This window comes from Chionomys nivalis, chromosome 20, assembly GCF_950005125.1.
Source record: "Chionomys nivalis chromosome 20, mChiNiv1.1, whole genome shotgun sequence".
Lineage (NCBI taxonomy): Eukaryota > Metazoa > Chordata > Mammalia > Rodentia > Cricetidae > Chionomys > Chionomys nivalis.
This window is the reverse complement of record NC_080105.1, coordinates 49,606,970-49,631,188: the sequence shown is the minus strand read 5'-3', so window position 1 is coordinate 49,631,188 and position 24,219 is coordinate 49,606,970. Positions and strand designations below refer to the sequence as shown.

Sequence of the window (24,219 nt, the reverse complement as noted above, 5' to 3'; positions counted from 1 at the left end):
GGACAACTGGTCATACATTCTCAATGGGGAAAAAAAAACCCTGCCAGTTTTGGTACTATTTAGAAAATCCAAATGCCCCAAACAAGAGCAAACTTAAGGATTATATTCCTTCTCTGCTTGGCTACAAGAGTGATTCAAGGTGCCATTTCTGGGCCTTACTAAGAAAATACTTGTCCTCAAAACTGTAAGTACAAGGCTAGATATAAACTCCTGTCACTTCCCTGATACAGGCAACAGTCTGAGAAGATGAGCTGACCCTGGCTCCACACACATAGCCCGAGCACTCAGGAAGCTGAAGTAGTGTCTTCCTGTGAATTTGAGGCAAGTCTTTCTTGGCTCTCTAGCAAGTACTGGGTCAGTCAATATATAATAATACCCTGTTTTGAAACAAACAACACACATATGCACACACACACACACACACTGAGAGAGAGAGACAGAGAGAGAGGGAGGAAAGGAGGGAGGGAGGGAAGGAGGGAAAAGATTCTTATTTGGAAACTTGAAGAGTAAAGGGTTAAAAAATAAAATACAATGGAGAACAAATAATTCATTGTTTTAAGGTTTCTCACCCTAAGAATTCTAGTAAGAGCACCAGGGGACACTGATCGCTCAGGTGACAGAGCCCTTGACAAGCTGAACCACCTGCCTGGGACCCTTCTGCCAGCACACAAGGCTGCACGCTAGGTTCTCCAGGTAGGGTGGATCTGTGTGGACGCCTTGACCCCTCTTGGACACAATGCCAAACTTCGGGACTCAGTTCTACTTCCAGCTCTAGGAGCCACACCTAGACAAGGGTGGGCTGCATGAACAGGCATGTCTGCTGCCACAGAAAGGTCTGCATGCTTGCGTGAGTGCGTGTATGCATGTGTGTGTGTGTGTGTATTTCTCATAGTCTGAAAGGCTCCTTACACTCTGTGAGGTCACTTTTCCTTGCCAAGGTGATACACCAGGAGACATGCCCCACAGAAGGAACCCCCTGAGGCAATCCTCCCACATCAGAAACTCTACAGGGTGTCGCTGCGTTCTGGGGTACAGTGCAGTCCTCCCTGGTGGTACTCACAGGTCGTCCAGTGTGCCCCCCTGCTTCCGGCCCATGGGGCTCCTCTGTAGGTCCACGATATCAGTCTGCAGGGCCATCATCCGCTCTACCAGATGCTTCACGTCGTCCTCCTGATGGAAAAGCTGTGCTCATGCCAACTGATGGAACCAGGGCATCCTGAGACGAGAGATGTGCTGGGCCCTGCTACCTCACAGGAGACTTTCCACTGACTGGCTAGAAGGAATGTGGGCTCACGAGGAAGATGGTCTGAAGCTGGATCTTCCTAGTGTGAGACCCTCGGCAGTCACTTAACTGTAAGCCACAGTTTCCTTCCATAAAACAAACCTCTAGCAGGGCTTAACTACAGGGTTAAAAACAGGAGTAAGCACAGTATCTGGAGTAATAGATGCCTAGTACGTATCATTTCATCTTTTCTTACACAAAAGCAGGTGCTAGGGCTGAGTATCAAATTGGTTAGGATCAGTCAAGGAACCATAAGTAGGACACACACTTTTAATTCTTTTTTTTTTTTTTTTGGAAGATTTATTTCTGCGTATGTGCATGGTGGAATGCATTGCCACAGTGCCTATGTGTGTGGAGGTTGGAGGACACTTTCAGGAGTGGGTTCTCTCATTCTGCTGTCCATGTTGGTTCTGATTGTGTATTCCAGGCTATCACTTGGCCCGTGCGCTTCCAGACAGTTCTCTGTCTCTGCCTCTCAGTTTGCTAGAGGAGCACAGAGATTACAGATGTGTGCTATTACCAGCTTTTAAAAAAGTGTGTTCTGGATATCAAACTCAAGTCAGTAGGCTTACTGCAGCAAGCACCTCTCTACCCTCTGAGCCATTCTGGTGGCCTCATGTCCATGTACCTTTAAGTATACATTAACCGGTTAGGTCTCACTCAAAAAGTCATCCACAAAGTGGCACAGGCGAAGTCCCCTACCCAGCACACAGGGAGTGAAGACAGGAAAAGCCCTGCCTGCCAATGCACCAAGCCACACTTCCTTCTCTGACCTTATGAAGAGGGGTTTCCAGTGGCATCTAAAGTATACTGTGCTGAGCTTTTCTGTTTAAACCCTTCTTCCTTACAGATTTCATGTTTCAGTGAATTCATGCGGAAACCTCTGGGGGGGGGGGCACCGATCTCCCCACTGATGCCCCATTTAATATCAGGCAGCTCTAGTTTTCCCAAGGGAATCTGATATTTTGCTTTTTTTCCCCTAAATGTGGACAAACTCTGCCCATCTCTCAAGCCTGGCATCTCAGGGCTCCCTGCAGCTACCACTCCTGTTCCCTTCCAGCAAGTCTTGTTAAGGTCAAAGGATGTGGTGAGGGAACCTTCAATTTTGACAAAGCAGCTCAAACCAGTATTGGACGAGAAAGTGGAAAATGGCAGAACAGCTCCAGACACCACAGTACAGAACCCTAGCTAGGGTGGGTCCTACCCGCCCGCACAGCTCCACAGCCTGCTCCATCTCCTTCCAGGCCAGCAGCAGCTTCTCTGATGCTAGGAAAATAATATGAAAAACAAAAACATCATAAAACTGAAAACAGAAGTTAAAAACTGAATTATAAAGGCCAGAGAAACGTCAGGAAAAAAGGAGGAGAAGGGGGAAGAGAAGGGGATGAGAAGGGGGAAGTGTTTCCAGCTCACTGAGGAGCACACTCACTGATCCCGAACTCAGTCTGCTCTCGGTACTTCTCCAGGTCAATCTGGATGCTGGATTTGAAGAAATCCAACTTGGCTTTGAGCTGCTGCGCCATGGAGGCCATGGCGTTCTTCATCTTGGAAAGGCAGCTGTTGTTCCGAAGGAGATTCATCCTGCGGGGATGGTAAGAAGCAGAAACAGAACCTTGGGACACACTTGGCATCTGGGAACACTTCCTACATAGTAACAAAACTCTCTGCCAAGAGAGGCTTGGCCATAATCACTCACAGTCACCGAATCAGCCTCTTAGAATCATAAGGACAATTTCCTAGCCCGCACCAACACATAAAGGTCTATGCCAAAGATGGAATTAGCTGAGGTACTACACACAGCCCAGTACATTCATCCTAATTGGAGAATCTATCAGCAAGTTCCCTGCACACCAGCCGGGGCAGTGCCCTTCACCCAGGGCTCACTAAGCTTCTTCAAGCTCCAGATTGCGCACGGATGAGCTGCCCAGGCCTAAGTTCTGCACGCCTGCCCCATTTACCAACCCCTGACCTTAGCAAGTCCAAGGGCCTCCCTCCAGTCAGCCCACTCAACCACTCCCTTTCATCCAACCAGAGTCTCCTCTTGTCCCGCCTAAGAGTTGCTTCTGGATCCCTGCCTCAGCCACCTCTCTAGAGCCAAAGCCAACAGGCAATTTAAAATACATTCAGTAAACCAGCACCGTACATGGCGGCTCGCTGTCCCTGCTGTAGCCGGTTGCAGTCTTCCTTCAGCGTCTGGATGCTGTGCCAGACTTGACCCCACACTTTCCTCAGCTGGAAGAAAGAGAGGTTCCGCTTGGGCTCCTGAACTGGAAACAAACAGCTGTCAGAGAGGGCATCAGCTCCAGGGAACCACATCCTGCCCCCATGGCATCGCTGGTGTTTTTAGAGTTATATAATCTCTATACTGTTACATAATTCTGCAGGTATTATGGTTCATTATTAAACATTTCGGTGTTCCATTAATCGTATAGAGGGCCAACTAAAAGCTACTACCAATTCGATTTGAAGAAATCCAATGCGTCAAGCATGGTGACACACACCTGCAATCCCGGCACTTGGGTGGCCGAGGCAGGACGTTTGCTGGGAGGTTGAGGCTAGCCTGGGTTATTTTCAGTAGATGCTCTTATCGTCACCACACTTAAGGATGTATGAAATTTTCATGAAAACACACCATCAGGTGAGATGGCTCAGTGGGTAACTGCTCTTGCCACACAAGCCTGGTGATCTGAGTTCAGTCTTCGGACCCACATAAAGGTAGGAGAGATCTGATCCCACAAAGTTTTCTTCTAATCTCTACATGTGTGCTGTGGCACAGATGCCCCGCCCCCAATAATAAAGAAATAGATGCAGCATTAGCCAGATGTTCTACAAATGTTTAATCAAGAAGTCCGGGAGCTCTTTGAGAGAGTCGATCTTTGATCTGTTTATTCTAAGTATGTATCTGTGAGACCGGGGCCCAAAATTGGGAGTAGCTGCATCCTTAAAATGTCCATCAAACAGTCGTGCAATAGAATACTATACAGTCATTCATAACAAAGCAGTTCTGTGGTTCCCAATATGAGGAAGATAAAGAGAACATATGAGTGAAAAGGGAGGTACAGAACACTGCATTTTTTTGAGGGAGATGCCCAAGTATTTGATAACAGCAGTTTTGCTGGAAGGCGAGCTTACTGGCTGGAGACCAGAGCCAAAGTGCTTTTCTTTCATTGTATATCCTTTGGGGGTATCTTTTGTGGTTTTGTGTTCTGTTTTTGTATCAGGTACCTTCATTAATTTTTTTTTTTTTGAAACAGAGTCTCATGTAGCCCAGGCTAGTCTTCAACTTGCTATAAAGTTAAGCTCCTGATCCTCTTGCCTTTCACCTCCAACACACAGAGTGCCTGGACTATTCTCTGCATATCTCAAATACAGAAGGCTTCCGAATCCCAGAACCAGCAGAACATGTTTCCTTCCCGTCTCCCCCTCCAGCATCACCCTAAATATCACAGCTGGTCGATTTTAATAAACGATGCACTTACGGATACAGCTGACGCTCTCAGGTTGGGGTCGGGGGGTGATCTGAGTCTCATAGGTGACTTTACTGTTGTCAAAGAGAAAAACAAGGTCCATGTCCGACGTGAGGCCCTCATTTGGCTGCAAAGGAACAAGAACAGAATGAGACCTGGAGGTTCCACCCTTCCTTCCCAGCTACACAAGAACAGTCAGAGTACTGCCAACTGCTCATTGAGGATGTCACCGGGGCCTGGGAAGCCACATGGCTCAGCCTGCTTTCCTCCCTGATCTCTTTATCTGACCCTGCCCCTCACATCAGGTTCTATTTATGCTGATTGCTTGTCCTGTGCAGGAGTTCCCTGTACACGCCACACTTCCCTGTGCAAAGGTTCTCATATGCTAACATGAGCTCCGTCCTCTACTCTATTAGCACATCGGGGCAAGCACTGTGTCACACACTGATGGACGGGGTGAGCACAGGTGCCCAGCACAGCTGTGTGGTCACTAATAGCTTGGTTGACCAGAAGGACAGAACATGACTGTGGCAACAGAAAGCATTAGAGGTCTGACCCATCAAGCAAATTGTACACTTTGCCATTAACTGCTTGTCATGCTGATGATCTCCTTGGAGACCAAGTCAGAGGGAAACAGGATAAGGTGCAGGAAATCAGGAACTCACCTTGCTGTCTGAGATGCACTGGGTAGCAGGCTTGTCTGGGAGCAGCACCAGCCCCGCCTCTTGCAGCAGCTCCTGGTCTTTCTCCAGGATTCCCGTGTCTTCCCGGATTCTGGTTTTCAGGCTCTGCAGACTCTCATCCTCTGTCACAGGGTATGTGTGAACGGTGCCTGTGACCATGTTCAAGATATGAACCAGCTGCAACACAACCCAGATGGTATTGGAAAACAATTCTCTTAACACGTATGTGCCTTCTATGTTTGTCTGTGTCCTGGGGGAGGGGGCATGTGTGCATGTCACAGTGCATGCATGGAGACTGGAAGACAGTTTGAAGGAGCTGGTTCTCTCTTTTCACCATGCAGGTTGTAAGGGTTGAACTCGGGTTGTCAGGCTTAGCTGCAAGCATCTTTACCTGATGAACCATCTCACTAAACCAGAAAGCAGATTTCTTTACAAACAAACGCATGTATTTGCCAAGATTCTCTGCTGTCCCCAGTGCTTGCCAGTGAAGCGCTAGTCTAAGTCCCATTTTCCTCAGAGCGAGCTGGTGGCAGTGTCAGTCAGCTCAGCTTTCCTGTCCTCTTATTTTAGCCCAAAGACTCGGAGCCTGGATTTCCTCCCAAAGCCAAGTGTCCCTGCTATGTCCCACTGGGGACCACAGCGGCCTTGACTCTCCTCTCACCTTCAAGTTTAGGATGTCGTCCAAGGCTCTGAAGCAACCATTGGGACCATAGTGGGGGTCTGTGCCCCTTTGTCGAGGGTGCCACATGAGCATGAGCTGCAGCCACTTCTCCAGACGTTCCGCCAGGACACTGCGGGCAGCAAAGGGAAGACAGGCCTGAGCCAGGTGCCTTTGTGTGCAGGTTCCAAAGCACAGTCTTTGGCCGACAGCTCAGGCTGAGTGAGGGGTTTGCTTTGCAAACACAAGGACCTAAGTCCGATCTCAGGTCCCATATAAAATAAAACTTATATCAGAAACTTTAGAGAATCAGCCAGCTTAGCCTGTTTGTTGAATTCCAAAACAATGAGAGACTCTGTCTCAAAAAAAAAAAAAAAAAAGTGTACAGGCCCTGAGGTTGTCTTCTGGCTTTCAGACAACACACACCTGTACACACATATATAAACATGTTATGGAATATTAGTTGAAGAGGTGTTACATTTGTTTATGCTGTGGAATATTTGTTTAATGTTGCAAAGATGTGTTGCATTCTTTTATGTTGTTTAACTCTGAAGCTGTGCTACTTTGCCTGTCTAAAACACTTGATTGGTCTAATAAAGAGCTGAACCGCCAATAGCAAGGCAGGAGAAAGGATAGGCAGGACTGGCAGGCAAAGAGAACAAATAGGAGGAGAAATATAGGAAGAGAAGAGCAAGAGAAGGAGAGGAGGATGCTGGGAGCCAGCCACCCAGCCATACAGCCAGATACAGGATAAGAAGGAAAGAAAAGATATACAGAAATGTAAAAGTCCAGAGGCAAAAGATAGATGAGATTTTAAGTTAATAAAAGCTGGCTAGAAAAAAGCTAAGGCTGAACATTCATAAGTAAGACTAAGACTCCATGTGATTATCTGGGAGCTGGGTGGTGGGCACCCCAAAGAGCCAACGAGTAAAAAATCAACAATATAAACACATACAAACACACATTTTTAAAAAAAAAAAAGCATGAGACAGGGTAGTATTCAGTAATGGATGCTGGCTGTCCTAAAACTCACTCTGTAGACCAGGCTGGCCTTGAACTCACAGAGATCCGCCTGCCTCTGTCTCCCCAGTGCTGGGATTAAAGGTGTGCACCACCATGCTGGGCTCTGAGTGGAAGTTTTAAGCAGCCCTGGTCTGGAACCTGAGCTGCTGATTTGAGAGCACCTAATGGATATACATACCAATGTTCAAAGTCCTCCTGCTGCCCACACTGCCCCATAGGCTCCTGCTGCCCACACTGTCCCCTAGGCTCCTGCTGCCCCACACTACCCCCTCAGGGCCAGCCCCATGTGTCTCTAATCTTTCCAGTCAAACTCTATCTTCTTCATCTGTCCACGTCTTCTCTAACTCTCCCCACCACCGACCCCAACTATAGAACACCCGGTGTCACTCCACACTGCTGTAATCCATATACCTCCTTCCCCATCCCCGAATATGTGAGCGGCCATCCACCTGGAGCTTTCTTCTGTATTATGACCCAATTCTGATACACTAATTAACCACTTATATTCTAGCTCTAAGACTAGACCACAGGCCATTCAAACCTCAAAGCTTTATTTGTTTGGGCCTGACAAGGAACACAAAGAGGAATAAAGTATAACTCCTGCCCTTAAATGACTTCTTGTGGAGTAACAAAGTCCGCGCTGAAATGAATATACTTCAAAGTAGAGACATGTTATAGTCAGCTTCAGCTGTCAATGTCAGACCCAGAGTCAGCTGGGAAAAGGGAACCTCAAATGAATTGGTAGGGTTCTGCCCCAATTTCTACTCTGGGTTCCTGCTTTGAGTCCTTATCTTGGCTTCCCTTAAAAATGACAAGATATACAAATAAATTGTTATGTGAATTGAGCAAAGAGATGGTTTGGGAGCTGGTAGAACGCTTGCTTTGCATGAACAAAGACAGGGATTTTTACCTCCACCATAGCAAAAACCAACCAACCAATTAATAACAACAAAGAAGATTTTGAGGGAGAAGAGATACAAGCGAGAATGCATCCTCTGTCCAATGCTGAGATGGACTGTCAAGTTCTCAGTGACAGGACAGTATTTTGTTATCCATTCAGAAGCCCAGAGGGTCTGGAGATGGCTCATGGTTAAGAGCACTGGATGTTCTTGCATAGAACCCAGGTTTGATTCCCAGGATTCACATGGCAGCACACAACCATCTGCAACTCCAGTTCCAGGGGACCTTACCCTTCTTCTGGCTTCCACAGGTACCAGTCACTCACACATATATTATGAAAATAAACAGACAAATGTACCAGATGTCACCTCAGACCTGTATTTCTAAAGAGAAGAAAAAAACATGTGATGAATGCCCATGGCCTTACCTGTTCAGATTATTGGGGAAGGGCAAAGAGCTGGAGAACTTCACCGTTCCGTTCAAGTCTTCACTGACAACAATGTCTGCTTCGCTCTTCTGCCGGACTCTGGAATGCCTGCAGATGCCATTGTAAGATGTCCTTTATGTCACTCATGGCAAATACCCAGTTACACTTGTAACCAACCTCACTACAACTGCACACCTTCTGAAATAATGCTCGGTATGCTGACAGGTTTATGGGTTTAGCTCAGGGGCAATGAGTCCTTAGCATGGGGAGGCTCTGGTTCAGCATTAAACAAAACACAACAAACAAGCAAACTGTGGCCAGTGCTGCCCAAATTGAGGCGGAAGGACAACGTCCAGCAAGGTGGCTCCTGACCTCACGTCCTGAGCTCTACAGGAAGCACTGCTGACCTGTCTCATCCTTGATTATTTTAGTTTTTCTACCCTTCATTTATCAAACACAAGCTCTCATTTTTTTTAAAAGATTTTATTTTCAAATATACATATATATGTGTGGACAAGTGACCCCTGTGAGCTGCCTGATGTGGGTGCTGGGGATCAAACCCAGGTCCTCTGGATGAGCAGCCAGCGCTCTTAACCGCTGAGCCATTTCTCCAGCCCAACTCTCATGTTTTGGTAGAGGATAAAACTAGAGTTCTGAGCCACAGTCATTGTGTACACATTGCATTAATTTGAGATGTAAAGTATGCACACATGTACATGGCTACATTTTTAATTACATTTATTTATTCGTGTGAGGGCTCGAGTGTGCACATGTATGCTCATGTACACGAATGCACACACTCACCATGGCATGCATGGGGCATCAGAGGACAACTTAAGGGAACTGGTTCTCTCCTTCCACCACTGGGGCTCCAGAGACGGAATTCAGGTTGTCGGGCTTGGTGACGTGTGCCCTTACCCACTTAGCTACCGAGTAAGGGAAGGGAAGCCCATATTTCCCTTCACAAGTATGTGGCTAAGCATATTCCAAAAGAAATGAACTTTCATATTTCCCAGAGTGGGGAACTTCCAAAGGTATTTGAGGCGGTGCAGGAGAGGGAAAAATTAAACCCAAGTGGCTTCCAGTCCTCTTGGTAACGAGGACAGCTTAAGTTGGAACGCCATTTTATAAACAACTAAGTACTCTGCCAGAGATCATCGGTTTCAGTGGCCATCCTGTGTGGTGACATTATTTTTAGTCTGCCACTTAGTGGTGAGGAAATGAGTAGGTGTTGTTCAATATTAGACAGAACAAAGGACTCAAATTCTGGTATAATTTCTAGTGCATAAAAGTCCAGATGTGTCTTTCTCTTAAATAAGATGATCCAAATGAAAAAGAAAACGCTTCAGCCTTTCAGTTACCATTGGCAAACAGCGAGCTGGCCTCTCCAGGGCGGGCGGGAAGCAGGAGAAGGTGGGACATGCACGGCAGAGGCTGATGGCGTGCGGTCTAGCAAAGCTGGGAAGTGGTAGTCACGGTCCCTGGGGCTTCAAACTAAAACGGGGTGCTCTCCTCCAGAAAACAGAGTCTTTCCATAGGAAACTAGAAACAGACACACTAGGCAGAGCACGGACTGCCTGGGCTGTGCGTCTTGTCACTTGAGGGCAGATGATTCTAGAGGCTGAGGCGACAAGGTCTTCTCATAAATTGGTTCACAGAAATCGGGTTTCAGTGAAACTGACTTCTAAGGAGCCGACAGTGTGGCTGGTTCCAGGGAAGAGATTTTGCGGACAGCAGACATGCTGTGAAGACGCCAAGCCATTAAGGGCATTTTCAAACAGTATTTTTTTCGGCTCTGTAGGATCTAACTTATCTTGTTAAATGCAAAGGAAATTCAAGGTTTGTGATGTGTTTGTGATGTTTTCCTCCGCTCTAGAGATGGAACTCACCAACTTTGAAAAAGTGAACATTTGAAATGAAAACAAAACAACCAAGCCGGGCGGTGGTGGCGCACGCCTTTAATCCCAGCACTTGGGAGGCAGAGGCAGGCAGATCTCTGTGAGTTCGAGACCAGCCCGGTCTACAAGAGCTAGTTCCAGGACAGGCTCCAAAGCCACAGAGAAACCCTGTCTCGAAAAACCAAAAAAAAAAAAAAAAACAAAAACAAACAAACAAAAAAAAAACAACCAATCACTTGGTTAACTAAACCAACATAGTACAAATTATAATGTGTGATTATAGGCTAAGAAGCTAATTCTCCTATATCCCAGAACCCATGGGCTGAGAGACCAAGCCTGGTTTGTAAGTAGTTATAGGACAGTGGGCTTTCTTGGCGTGTTTTCTGCCTCTGCACCCCCACCATGTAGCTCTAAATGTAGAACTGATCTCTGTTGCCACCACCCAAACCTTTCTTCTAGAACCGCCTTCAAAGGTCATGGTTCGTTTTGTATCAGAAGATGCTTTTAAGGAGTTGTGGCTCTGTTGGTCAAGCGTTTGCCTTTGCAGGCAAGGAAGTCTTGGGTTCCATCCCAAGCACTGAGTCAAACTGTGTGGTAGCACATGCCTGTGATTTCCAGATTTTGGGAGCTGGAGGCAGGAGGACCAGAAGTGAAGGCTATTTTCTGCTAGATAGTTTTTCTTGGTGTAAGCATTTGTCCTTTGAAAAGTTACTGGTTTTTTTTACTAATCTTACAATGTACTTAGGAAAATGAAGACCTTGGTGTTAAGAACGGCACAGGGAAAAGGCAAGATTGGTGTACCCCTGCAGAAGTGTGGTTTTGTACAGCCTTTTCTGGCAGCTGGCATAAGGCACCTCAAAGCCTTTAAAATGTATGTACTCTGTAAATCTGTTGATTCTATTCATAGGAATGTATAAATAACCAGATAAATAGCTGTGTATGAGCGATGGCTTACCTACAAGGATGTTATTTGTGGTATTATTTTAAGAAGCACCAATTATGAACCACTCAGTCTTCCAACAGCCAACTGCACCACAGTGACTGAGTAGAACACCAAACAGCACTTTTAGGCGCTCGCTAGGCGCTAGACAAGGATTCTCTCTCTCTCTCTGTCTCTCTGTGTGTGTGTGTGTGTATAATACATTGCTCTGAAGGGAATTCTGGTGGAAAAGGCTTTCAGAGCACACACAGAGGAATGCTCAGTTATGGTTCCACTCGAGTGCAATGAGGATAGCATAAAAAAAACAAATGCACGACCTGGCGGGAAAGGCACCGGCATCCATAAAGGACACTAAACTGTGGCTATCACATCTCCAGGGGAGAGACCAAGAGGTACGGAGACTTTCATGAGACAATCTTTTAATATATATATATATAAAATTTTATTTTTAAAAAATATTTATTTATTATGTATACAATATTCTGTCTGTGTGTATGCCTGAAGGCCAGAAGAGGGCACCAGACCTCATTACAGATGGTTGTGAGTCACTATGTGGTTGCTGAGAATTGAACTCAGGACCTTTGGAAGAGCAGGCAATGCTCTTAACCTCTGAGCCATCTCTCTAGCCATATATATATATATATATTACTTTGAAGTTTCAAGCATTTATTACTACTACAGAAACTACTTTAAGGAAAACCTTTCTGCACGAAGACTGACGCTGATGGACTTTACTGCACATGTAAACAGCCCTTCGCTACTGGTCTTGTGAAAATCTCTGTTCTCTTCACTAATGACCTGCTAACATTTTACTGTCAATGTGCAGTGATGCAGCGGTCTAGGGTGGACCACCTTGTCGAGGCCGACCACGTTAGGACCGATGTTCTATGTACAGGTGCTGCCAGCAACCATTCTTTCGTTCAAGGTTGAGAAGCTTGACCTGCCACTGCTAGAGAGAACGGACCACAGACCATTTGGGCTTAACCTGGGGTCCAGAAAAGGACTGGGTGACAAGAAATGGAGCCAGGACAAGACATCTCCCCTCAGGCTAACTCTTCCACCAGGACCAGATCCACTCACCACTGCACGGGCTGCCAGTTGGGAAGGAAGGGCCGGAAGCCGGTGATGCACTCGAAGGCCAGGGTGCCGAAGCTCCAGTAGTCGACTGTCACTGTGTACTTCTGCTGCTCCAGCAGCTCTGGGGCCTGAAACACACGGCGGCTGTGCTGCCCTCTTCCTGCTTGGAAGAGCCCCAGCTCACAGAACCTGCCAGAGTCTATCCACTCAGAAGAGAAAAGGAGCACTTGAACAGGTTTAGCTGTGGGTATGTAAGATTTTCTTGTACTTCATATATTTTGTTTGTTTGCTTTCTGTTTTTCAAGACAGGGTTTCCCTGGGTAGCCCTGGCTGTCCTGGAACTCACTCTGTAGACCAAGCTGGTCTCAAACTCAAAGATCTGTCTGCCTCTGCCTCCTGAGTGCTGGGATTAACGGTATGTGCCACCATGGCCTGGCTCTGTACTTCAAATTCTTAATGAGACTGTGTTAATGAGAAGTGTTGGCAGGAGAGCTGAGGGGTCAGGATCCTGAGGAATCACTTCAAGGCAGACCGAAGTAAATCTATTTTGCATTACACAGTTATTTAATTTTCCCTATTTAAAAATGAGGGTGGTAGGGGCTGGAGAGATGGCTCAGTGGTTAAGAGCACTGGCTGCTCTTCCAGAGGACTGAGGTTCAATTCCCAGCACCTACAGGACAGCACATAACTGTCTGTAACTCAAGTTCCAGTGGATCTGACTCCCTCAACCACCAATGCATATTTTTAAAAAATGAGGGTTATAGTACACCAAGGACTTGATGAAGACCACATGCAGGCCCCAGTCCACAGGAGACGGAGAGATAAGCTATGCCCAACAGACAAACGATATCAGCTTGTACACGCCAAATGCAAACAAAGCACATATATTAAACCAAGTAACCCCGAATCAAGTACAGAGAGGTGGAATATTTATAATCAAGCAGGAAAAAGCCAAGATGCACGATTGCTGCCTGAGTTAAGAGCATGGCCCAGGAGTGTGACGAAGCCCAGACAGGCCATGCGCTGGGCTCAGAAGGCTTGAAGGACACTCTGAGGAAACATCCAGGAAGGACCACTACCAGCAGAGGCTCAATGACAGGGCCATGACCTACGTGGACATGGAAGACTTACAGAAGGGCCAGGGAATCAACAGCAGGAGGAATTTGGGTTAAAATATGATTAGTTCAATCTTCAGGCATGGCTATGAATGGACACTTTAATTCACGTAAGTAAACAGCTTCGTTAGCACCTTGTGTGGGAAGCAGAGGGGGCCTTGGGTGAATGACGACCCCAGTGAATGTGTGCTGGTGACATGGACACTGCCATGGCAAAGGCTACAGTCACAGACCCATGGGAAAACGGCGAAGCCTCCTCCACCGGGGTGAGGATCAGAGAGAAGGCCAAGATTTCCTAGGGGGTCCAGGTATGAATGTTGACGGTGTGTGCAGAAACTGTCCACCATAGCTCCCCCCTCTCCCATCATTTTTGGCTTGAAGATTGCTCCTAACTAAACCCACCGCCTCACCCCACCTCCGTGGTCAACTATAACCTTACCTCTCTGTTATAACACAATGAGCTTCCAAGGGACCATCGTTTCTCCACCAGAGAGCTCAGTCCACTCAATCCTGGCGTTCCTGCCAGTCATTGCTTCATTCCCTTGCTACCTCTAGCCAGGTCAAGTTCCTGGAGCCATACAAGGAATCACCACCAATCATGGCCAGAGCATGGGCTCGCCTCACTCAGTTGCTGCTGAGCTACTGAGGGTTTGAGAGGGTACTTAGCGGAATGTGTATAATAACAACACCACATGGACGCACTGCCTGAATTACATCCCACAGTCCCCACGGGGAAAGCTGCGTTCCATACAGCAGAGGAGAAACAGCATTCCCCGGACTCTAACTGGTAGGCTAGATAGGAAACATTAACAAATTCAGGAAAACAAGACACAATTTCTTTCTTAAGAGATAGGATGCTTATGCTCTTTTAGCCCTGAGACTGTCAACCTTTATTGTTTATGAACTCAGATTCCATTTTCAATCACAATCTGATGGCTGCTATCACCAGTAATGAATCTATCACTAAGTCTTCTTTAGTGTCTGTTATCTACCCCACCCCTGCTCTGTTTAAGATAGGCGCTTGCCGCATAGTCCAGGCTGGCCCCAAGCTCTCCGCCAGCCCAGTGCTTAGGTTCTGGGCAAGAACTGATCACAGCTATGCCAAACAGGGTCCCAGCCCCGTTCTTGCATTTAATCATCCGGTGCCTCCCTACTCCAGTCGCACAGTTGGGGACGTGTCTAGTCCAGCAGCTGCCTTAGTCATTCTTCAGGGCTGTTCCAGAGGTTTTACGATATGGTTTAAAACCCTTAAAGTCAGTAAAAGGATAACAGTTTGTCCCTTCCTTCTTCCTCCCCAGCGCCTGGGCCACACTATTTTGCCTTCCAGTGTGCCGCGCTTTCGCCAGTTTCTCTTCTCTCCATCCTTGCACTGCCTCCTCCCACTTTGGCCCTTCACCTTTAGGCCCAGACTTAGCTAGGCCCTCTTCACACACAACACATCCTCCAACACTGTTCTTTCATCAGTGGCGCTCATGACAACGGTGGTTTCTGAGTATCTGGATGCCATGGTGACTAACGCCTGCTTTCTTCTTGAACGGTAAGCTCTCAATGAGCAGCAAAACGCTTATCTCTTTCTCACTGTACTGCCAGCTCTGAGCACAACATTCCTGAAGAATGAGTTGATCAAATATCACTCCGGTATCTAGATCACACAGCACACAGGAGAGAAGTCACGGCCCCACCTCTTCCCCACTGGTTCCCAGGACCCTCCAGGAAACTTGGCCTCTACAGATAATCAGATAGAACCCTGGCACAGGGAGGGTCCAGGATCTGGGTAAAGGCACACAGCACAGCCCTTCTCATATCAGGGCAGAGACTAAATCTTTCCAGAGGGCACAACAACACTCACATGTGTGAACTAGTGTTTATGAACTCACACAAAAATTCTAGATGTCCACGGAGCCAGCAAGCCTGAGATGCAGGCAGGCAGGAAGGACAGACAGACCCACAAACATGAACATCACAGGGACTGAGAAGCAAGCCCTTGGGCCCATTTCTTACCAGGTATTGCAGGGTCCCCACAAAGGAAGTGCACAGGCTGCCCTGATCGAGTTCCTTGGCATATCCTAGATCAATTATTTTGTGTATTAACTGGAAGAAAAAAGGGTGGGGTGAGGAGAAGAATCTGCAGGCTGTAAGAAGACCGTCTCCTTACCAATGTGAGTTGGTTTGCCATTAGAACAAAGATATTCCTGAACTCCCAAAGAATGGTGGTTCCTAAACATCTTAGAGCCACTATATTCACTGGAGAATGTTCTCAACCAGGTACCTTTTGGGTACTATAAAAATGTTGGGCAGATGTTTTTCTTGGTTTGCCACTAATCAGTTAAGAGCCTACATATCAGACCCCAGGATCACTAAGCCTGGGTTTGTAATGGGAGAGGCCAGGCCAGGCCCTGCTCAGGAAATATGCAGAATCACTAGAAGAATGAGGGTTTGGTGAGTCTGCCACAGTCATGGACTGGGCTAGGAATTGTTTCAGGAGGGATGGGCAACCCCTGGTTGAACAGAGTTGGGAGACTACAGTATCTAAGCCTGTGAAGAGGTTACCATCGCACTCGAGCTGGGCAGCCACTGGCAGAGGCCACAGTAGCTCATGTGTAACGGCAAGCTGGACCACGCCCACGATGGGCTGATGCCACCTTTGCCCGTCTCTTCTCAACCACACCCACAACCAACTTCAGCTCATTTTAACACCAAAAGGTGAGGCTTCCAAAACAAGTGAAAAAGAAAAAGTTTGTCTCAAAGAGGTGTTTGGTTGAGGGCAGAGTTGGAATAATAAACATTTTCCTTATCAGATTCCTGCAACTTGGGCAATTAACAATGTAATACATTCAGTACCAGAGAAAAAATAATAAAAAAAATAAAATATCAATGTGATACAGCCAAGCTTGCCTCAATCTGCCGACAAGAACAGTTTGCACTGTTGTTTCAAAAACGGAAAGAAATCCCAAAAGAAGAAATCCTTAAGCGAACCAGAGGGTGACTCGAGGAAATCCAGAAACAAACAAGTTACAATGCTGAGGGCTCCCTTGCCAGAGCTGTCTCTCAGCAGCCCCCAAGACTCCCTAAGTCCCCCACCCCAGCAGCCCCGGAGACTCCCTAAGTCCCCCATCAGCTCCAGAGACTCCCTAAGCCCCCCAGCAGCCCCAGAGACTCCCTAAGCCTCCCAGCAGCCCCGGAGACTCCCTAAGTTTCCCCAGCAGCCCCGGGGGCTCCCTAAGTCCCCCAGCAGCCCCAGAGACTCCCTAAGCCCCCCAGCAGCCCCGGAGACTCCCTAAGTTTCCCCAGCAGCCCCAGAGACTCCCTAAGTCCCCGGAGGCCACTCACCCGTTGCTCGCCTTGCTGCAGAACGATGTTTTCTGGTTTCAGATCTCGGTGGATAATTCTGTTTTCATGGAGGTATCTAAGTGCTGATGCTGAGGGAGTATAAAGAGGAACGATATTTTATTATGTCTAGAAAATGTTTTTTTCCTTCAGAATTCGCAAGCCTGTAAAAGACAACATAGTGCTGCCTTGATATATTTTCTGACTTCTGTCGCATAAGTTCGGTAGACAGAAGCGGCAGCCTGGGGCTGACACTGCTCAGACCAGGTGAAGGCGGCAGGCCAAAAGAGCAGAATTTTAACTGTGAGATTTTGGTTTATCTGCGGATGGTGTAGCCCAGTTACTGCAGTGTTTGCTTAGCATTTGTGAGGGGCTGAAGTACCGCATAAAAAGACTAGCCACGGTGGTGTATGGGAGCAGCTGGGAGGTGGAGGCAAGAGCTCAGGCTAGAGCACAGACTCGGGGAAGATACAGTTGGTAGAGATGCCACAAGACACCAGACAGACAACCAGCAATACCGTAAAGCAGAGAGTGGCTGGTCCAGGAGAGAAAGGTGAAGGGGAGGGGGCAAAAATGAAGAGAAGCAAGGAGAAGACAACATGGAAGATGAGGTGTGGTCTGGGCATGTGCAGTTCTAATGTTCAGGAAGCCACTGACCCCCTCTGACCTGACTGTTTGGGACTTTGCTGCTTTGCTGGCAAGAAGCAACACTCTTATGTTCTCTAAAGGAGTACTTAGTGTAACTGTGATTCCCATGGGCTACTTTGGGGTCATGTTATGGGGAGGTTCACACTGTTAGCACTGCCTCTGTCTATCCCAGGATGGTTTGCCAGGATAAGGCAATGGTGGGACAGGCTAGCTCTAGGAGGCTGCCAGGCATCTACCTGTTTTCTCATGTGTACTCTCCTTAGAGCTGCTGGAGCTGCATTTGGCAACTTAAAACTCACTGGAAGAATCCTGCTTGTGCATCTGTTACCTCATCATGCTCCGTGCGGGGTCCCTAAGGAATCAGGACCCAGATATTAGGGGCAAACAGATTTAACCCAGATGAGAAGGCAATGAATGTGGACTGTGACCAGGAGCATGGCTTGGCTAATTAACTGGAATTGACCAGGCAGGGAACAGTGGTGACTCCAGCAAAGAGAATGTTGCACTTGGGACGAAATATGCTCAGGAGCTGTTTTAGAAGACAAAACAGTTATGTTAACTGTGTCACTCTACGAAAAGCTTTTGAGCTGACTTAGTCGTGAGACTAAATTTGATGGTTTCATACAGAAATCAGAAATGGGGCGCGGTATGCAAATAAAACATAAATCTATCAGCAACATCAACCAGAGTCAAAGGATAGGAATGCATCCCAGCAATGGCTGGGTCAGAAATGGGTCTGGGGAAGATCAGGCATTTCCAGGAAGGGCATCTCACGAGACCCCCACCTATGGGATTTGCTGGCTCCAACCTCATTAATAATCCATAGTAGGGACTGAGGGTTTTAGGGCCTGCAGGGAGGGAAAGGGAAGGGGACCATACTGGTTTACTGTACAGCATTCTAGGAAGATCGCTGTGCCAAGAGCTGATGTACAGCATCTCATTTTATGTTCAAGGATTCTAACGAGGTGAACACTTACAGCTAATGAGTCAGCGCTCTGAGGATGAGTAACACGCTTCAGGCCGCTTGGCTACTGAGTGGAAGGGCTGGTTTATAAGCCAGATTTTAATACAGGGATGTCCAGATTCTCTTATTTAAAGAATGAGTCATTATGTATTTTAATTCCTTTCGGAACATTTGATCTTATAGATACCCACAGACAAGGCGCCATATACCAGCTACTACTTCTCTAGACGCTGAAGACAAAGCAGTGAACAAAGGCCCTGGTTTTAAGCAGTTTGGTTCGAGACTTGGGTAGAGCTCATGGTAGGACGCTTGCATGTTCGAGCCCGCTGTTCCACCCGCACCAAGGAGGCACTAGAGTAGATAATACTAAAGTTATCGCACCCAAGGAAGTAAAAGGGCATATGAAGCAGTAATCCAGTTAGTGTACATGGACCAGTCATTTAAAGAGCTTTTTATTTTTGTTCCTTTGAGATAGGGTTTCCATTATAGCCCAGGCTATCCTCAAATTTGCAGCAATATTCTTGCCTCTATCTTCCGAAAACTAAGACTATAGGCATGAGCCACCAGTCTCCATGTAGAAGCTTTTTCTACCTATATGACAGATGCATAAATAATCTAATGAGTAGAAGAAAAATATTTGAGAGAATGACATCCAAGAAAAAGTGGTGACCAAAGGAAGCAAATGTCGCCCAGGGAGAACAAAAGAACCTCCTGCCTCCCTCCCTCCTCCCCACCCCCTACCTACCAGCCTGCCTTCAACCCAATCCAACAGGAGCAAATCAGTAATTAGGCTGCTGGTTTAAAGAGACAGAATCAGGTGAACATCTAAGCAAAACATGGGCGAGTGAGACAGAAGTATGGTGTCTAGAGAACACGTGGAAAGTCTAGACCTCTAGAGTAGACCCCACAGGTATACAGACAGGGCAAAGGAAACGGGAGGATGCTCTGGAAGGTGGATGCTGTACATATCAGACTGTTTGGATCTCAGCCTTAAGACCCAAACTGGCAAAGTTCCTGAAAGATGAGAGGCCCCTGGACTGCAAAGTTAGAGAATACAGCTGCATAAGTGGGGTAAATGCTAACGGCTGGAGAACCCAAGGAAAGGACGCGTGACTTTACATCAAACTTTCTGTACAACTGGAAAAACAAACTTGGAGTGAACAAGTCATACATGTACAGGTTGAAAGGATGAAGTAGGGGAGGGAAAAGATAGAGCCATTCTCCAAAAGGGGGACATATATTCAAGGATGAACTCTAGATAACTCTAGAACCCAAACTATCAATTTGCACCAGCCTTGGATGATGGCATCACTATCACCATCATCATCACCACCACCATCACCACCATCATCATCATCTTTAAAGCCCTGAGCAAGCTCTGTGGCACTTCTCATGCTTGCTTCTCTAGGCTGACTGTCAGAGCCGCACGTCTGTAGGCGAGAGGCAGAGCTGACTGTGAGAACCCCACTCCTAGGAGACACCACATACAGGTGTCTGCAGGCACACGTGACTCTCCTCCCTGATGCCAGCCTCCTCAGAGTGCCACAGCTCCGGCATCTAAGGACACCCACAGTATCGTGTATTAAACGGGGCTTTTCTATGCCCATGGCTGGCCAACACCTGCTGCTGTGAGAGTAGAGAACCTCACTACCAGAGGACAGCGCTGTTCAGACGACGACCTAGCTCACCTCGCCGTTCCAGGAAAGTAGGGAGTAGAGCCCTTTGGTGGGAAGGGAAACCTCTTCCTGGGAACACACAGTCATTCGCACCATGACTTAGGAAGGAAGGAACTCTATCTGAGCCCTGGCTGAACTCCTCACTCGCTCCCGGAGGTTCTCTCCACATCTCACCACACCCTCTGCAGAGGCAATTCCCTAGGTGCCTGACTGGACTCACGTCTACCCTGCAGGGCCTGGCTTTGTTTCTAGGGCGGGACTTACCAATGTCACTCAGCAGGGTAAGGATGGCTCCTTCCCGCAGGCCACAGCAGTTTTCGAACTGGTTCAAGTACTAAGGAGAAGATGAAAGGCAGGATCAGTCTGGGTGGTCAGAGACCCCTGAAAAGCCCACCAGCGTCTTCTGCCAGTCAGACAGCTGAGTGCTGGGACTACACCAGGGTTCAGGGGAGCTGGCTGGAGGCAGCTGGGGCAGCAGAACTTGCTCCAGGGTCAAAGTGAGGCAGCAGCCTGCAGTTATCCATGTACTCACCTCCCTGGCCCCGGAAGGAAGTATTTGAATCAACTTCAATACTGCTGCAAGTCTAAAGAGAGTGGCCGGGGTCTAATGTCAATAGCAACTGAGTTTGCTCTTGAGATTCCTGCAAAAAGCCACCCTCTGGCTACTCTGCTAACAGGGTCTTCCTTGGACAATCTAATGTGGGGGAATATGCACTTGCTATGCACCTGGCAATGCACCTAGTACTGCATGGTGAATTCAGCAGACTCTATCTGCTCCACCCAGCATCAGTACCCTGAGTTCCACAGATCCCTCTCTCTGATCTACCCAGTATCACTGCCCTGAGTTCTCTGACTCCCTCTCCCTGGTCCACCCAGCATCACTGTCCTGAGTCCCACGGCTCCTCTACAGGAAGAGCAGCTGAAATATCCATGTCAGAGGTGAAGAAACTGTGACTGGGGAGCCTAATATCAGCTGGAGCTGGGCTTTGAATGGCTCTAGGTTTACCAAATGGCTCCGCGTGCTGCTTTGACTCATCAACGTTCAGACTCATGACCACCCCCAACTGGTCATCTATGCGCCACACAGTTCGCTCTTCTCATGCTTTTAGTTTTCATTTGTTTTTGAGGCTGTGTATTTTTTTTTTATTTTTTATTTTTGGACAGAGTCTCACCATACTTTGTAAGTTGATCTCAAATTCTTGAAAAAAGAGTCTACAGGGTTTCTCTGTGTAGCCTTGGAGTCTGTCCTGGAACTCACTCTGTAGACCAGGCTGGCCTCGAACTCACAGAGATCTGCCTGCTTCTGCTTCCCCAGTGCTGGGATTAAAGGCGTGTGCCACCACCGCCTGATGAGTCTCTTGTCTTAACTTCCCCCATAGTTGGACTACAGGTACAAACAAAGCACGGTACATTTATGTCTTGAAATTAACTCTGAATCTGAAATATGCTACCCGCTACTCAAGCGTAGTGCTCTAGGACAGTGGTTCTCAACCTGTGGGTCATGACCCCTTTTGGGGTGTTAAACCACCCTTTTACAAGGGTCACCTAAGATCATCAGGAAACACAAGATATTACGATTCACAACAGTAGCAAAGTTACGGTTATGAAATAGCAGCACAAATAATTTTATGGTGGGGGTCACCACAGCATGAGGAACTGTGTTATAAGGTCGCAGCACTAAGAAGGTTGAGAACCGCTGCTCTAAGAGATAATATAGATTTTGCCCACTTTTTTTTTTTAAGAGAACTTTTTTTTATATATATATATATTTATTTATTCTGTCTGTGTGTGTCTGAAGGCCAGAAGAGGGCGCCAGACCTCTTTACAGATGGTTGTGAGCCACCATGTGGTTGCTGGGAATTGAACTCAGGACCTTTGGAAGAGCAGGCAATGCTCTTAACCACTGAGCCATCTCTCCAGCCCCACTCTTTTTTTTTTTTTTTAAGTTTTTTTTTTTTTTTTTTTTTGGTTTTTCGAGACAGGGTTTCTCTGTGGTTTTGGAGCCTGTCCTGGAACTAGCTCTTGTAGACCAGGCTGGCCTCGAACTCCCAGAGATCCGCCTGCCTCTGCCTCCTGAGTGCTGGGATTAAAGGTGTGCGCCACCACCGCCCGGCTTTTTTTTAAGTTTTAAAGAGAAGTAAAAGACAGGTTATCTTATTTAGGAAACGAAGAGAACAAGATCATAAAAGCCCTGGGCAGCAGGACCCTCCCCTAGTGCCATTTCAAGTGACAGCAAGGACAGAGGTCCTCTTAAGCAACCACATCCTGCCTCTCCCTAGATCACCCTGAAGCCCAGGCCAAGGGGCATCCTGAGATCTCCATCCCCTTTCCCTCACCTTACGGGGCCTCTGCTGCCTGATGGGGCAAGTGTGCATCTCCACTGCGCTTCCAAGCACCCAGTCACCTGGTCACCCCCACCCACTTCTCACTCCAGCCAGACCAACTTGTCACTTGATTCTGACAGTTTACAACAGCATGGCTGCCCAAGATCAGGAAACAGGAGCATCACATATCCTGTTCCCTAGCTACACTCTGTCAGGACTTCCCACCCCTAGCGGGAGATTCACTCACAGAAACTTTTCTTTTATGAAGGGGAAAGGCCCCGCAGAACAAAGGCCACAGCACATGACGTATGTCACGGGAACTGTTATGTAAAAGGAGCCCTGAAAGAGCGCTTGGGCCCCATGCTGTGAGTCTTTATAGTAAGGAGCTGAATGGAGTTATAGACGGAGTAGATTTGAAAACAACTCACTTGGAGCTTTTTTTTCCCCACACTAAATGACATGACCCAGGTTCACAGACAGGGAGTTCCACCACAGCCATGGTCTGCAGCTGGTGATTTATCTAAGTGACATCTCTGGGCCACAGCATCTACCTGCAGTACAGGAATTCTATGTAGGTACCAATATGCTGAAACCATAAACCAGGCACCCTATAAAAGCATAGTGTCTAAGTGGCACACAGAACTGTCCCTGTGACCCGGGAGAACTGCCACTGCCCTCTGTCCAGTATGGCTTTGGAGTGAAGAAGGCAGGACAGTGAGCAGGAAAGTGGAAACCCTGCAGGAGAGTCGGGAGGACCTGGAACTGCGGCCCTGATCTCCAATGACCAAGCTGAGACTCCCTCCCACCCTCCGCGATTCTGTGCAACGCTGTCACGCCTGTGAAGAAAGTCTCTCCCCATGGGACAGTCGTGATACTGACCCCAAAAGCTTGCAGTGGCCCTATCATACCAAAGGGGGAAGAGTCTGTGTTGCGACTTCCCTTTGCTTCCCTGGTCCAGGTCTGATGGCAAGTTTTCCTTGTCACATTAGTGATCACGTGACACAGCCCATCTTCAGCTTTCTTGCAGGCACTTTTGACTAAGCCTTCTGATTTACACTTATGGGAACCACCCCAAAGAAGGCATAGAAGAGGTACTTCGCATAGGTGCGGTTAGTCCACTGACTGCTTGAGCTTGCTGGATGATGGTGAATGGTCTCTCCGTTTCTCCCCTCCCAGCGTCCCAGCCGACATGGACCTAAATCCCACAACCTCGGAAGACTCACTCTTCGGAGATCTCCTCCTTGGCAGTACTCCATGGCCAACAGAGGCAAATCATTGGGAGCCAAGTTCTGCATCCCCTCGGGGACGTCTCGCGCAGCCACCACATTGGGATGGTTCAGCCTAGAAAGAGGGGAAACCAATAAACATTCGAGCTTCAGCCCAAATCTATCCCCCTTGTTCCATATCTCAGCTTCCAACAAAGGCACAGAATAACCAGTCCCCTTGGGAACTAAACAGGAGTAGTCTACTAAGTTAACATGTTAACTCAGCCTTCCTTAGCCCTGGAAACTCAAATATCCTATAAGCATATCATGTATCGTTTCATTGTTCTTAAAGCGTCCGATTCAAGTTTTCATTGCGCTGCAAGGCTGCTTCTAACAGGTGACGACAGGGACCTTACATCATTTAAGGGGAGGGGTGATGGGAGCATGCGTGTGGATATTCAATGAGGGAAGCAACTGCTCTCCCTCTCTCCACTTTTTAAGAAAGGAGCAGAGGATTGGAGAGAATACTCAGCAGTTAAAACTGGGCTCTTCCAGAGGACCTGGGCTTGAGTCCCAGCGCCTGCGTGTTGGAGCACAGCCATCAA

At 47.6% G+C, this 24,219-nt stretch overlaps 1 protein-coding gene across 1 annotated transcript in view; it reads right to left on the bottom strand.

Annotated features, from left to right (window-relative positions):
- The window catches only part of Ikbkb (inhibitor of nuclear factor kappa B kinase subunit beta), a 44,546-nt gene that overhangs the window by 9,602 nt on the left and 10,725 nt on the right, over positions 1-24,219 (bottom strand). The window contains exons 4-16 of the mRNA XM_057752522.1: positions 23,633-23,750; positions 20,350-20,419; positions 16,801-16,889; positions 15,472-15,561; positions 12,359-12,483; positions 8,441-8,548; positions 6,094-6,223; positions 5,415-5,609; positions 4,762-4,876; positions 3,426-3,549; positions 2,712-2,863; positions 2,487-2,548; positions 1,061-1,170 (exon numbers count right to left, since the gene is read on the bottom strand). Of these exons, the coding sequence (XP_057608505.1) occupies positions 1,061-1,170; positions 2,487-2,548; positions 2,712-2,863; positions 3,426-3,549; positions 4,762-4,876; positions 5,415-5,609; positions 6,094-6,223; positions 8,441-8,548; positions 12,359-12,483; positions 15,472-15,561; positions 16,801-16,889; positions 20,350-20,419; positions 23,633-23,750 (1,488 nt within the window). The remainder of the gene's footprint in view (positions 1-1,060; positions 1,171-2,486; positions 2,549-2,711; positions 2,864-3,425; positions 3,550-4,761; positions 4,877-5,414; positions 5,610-6,093; positions 6,224-8,440; positions 8,549-12,358; positions 12,484-15,471; positions 15,562-16,800; positions 16,890-20,349; positions 20,420-23,632; positions 23,751-24,219) is intronic.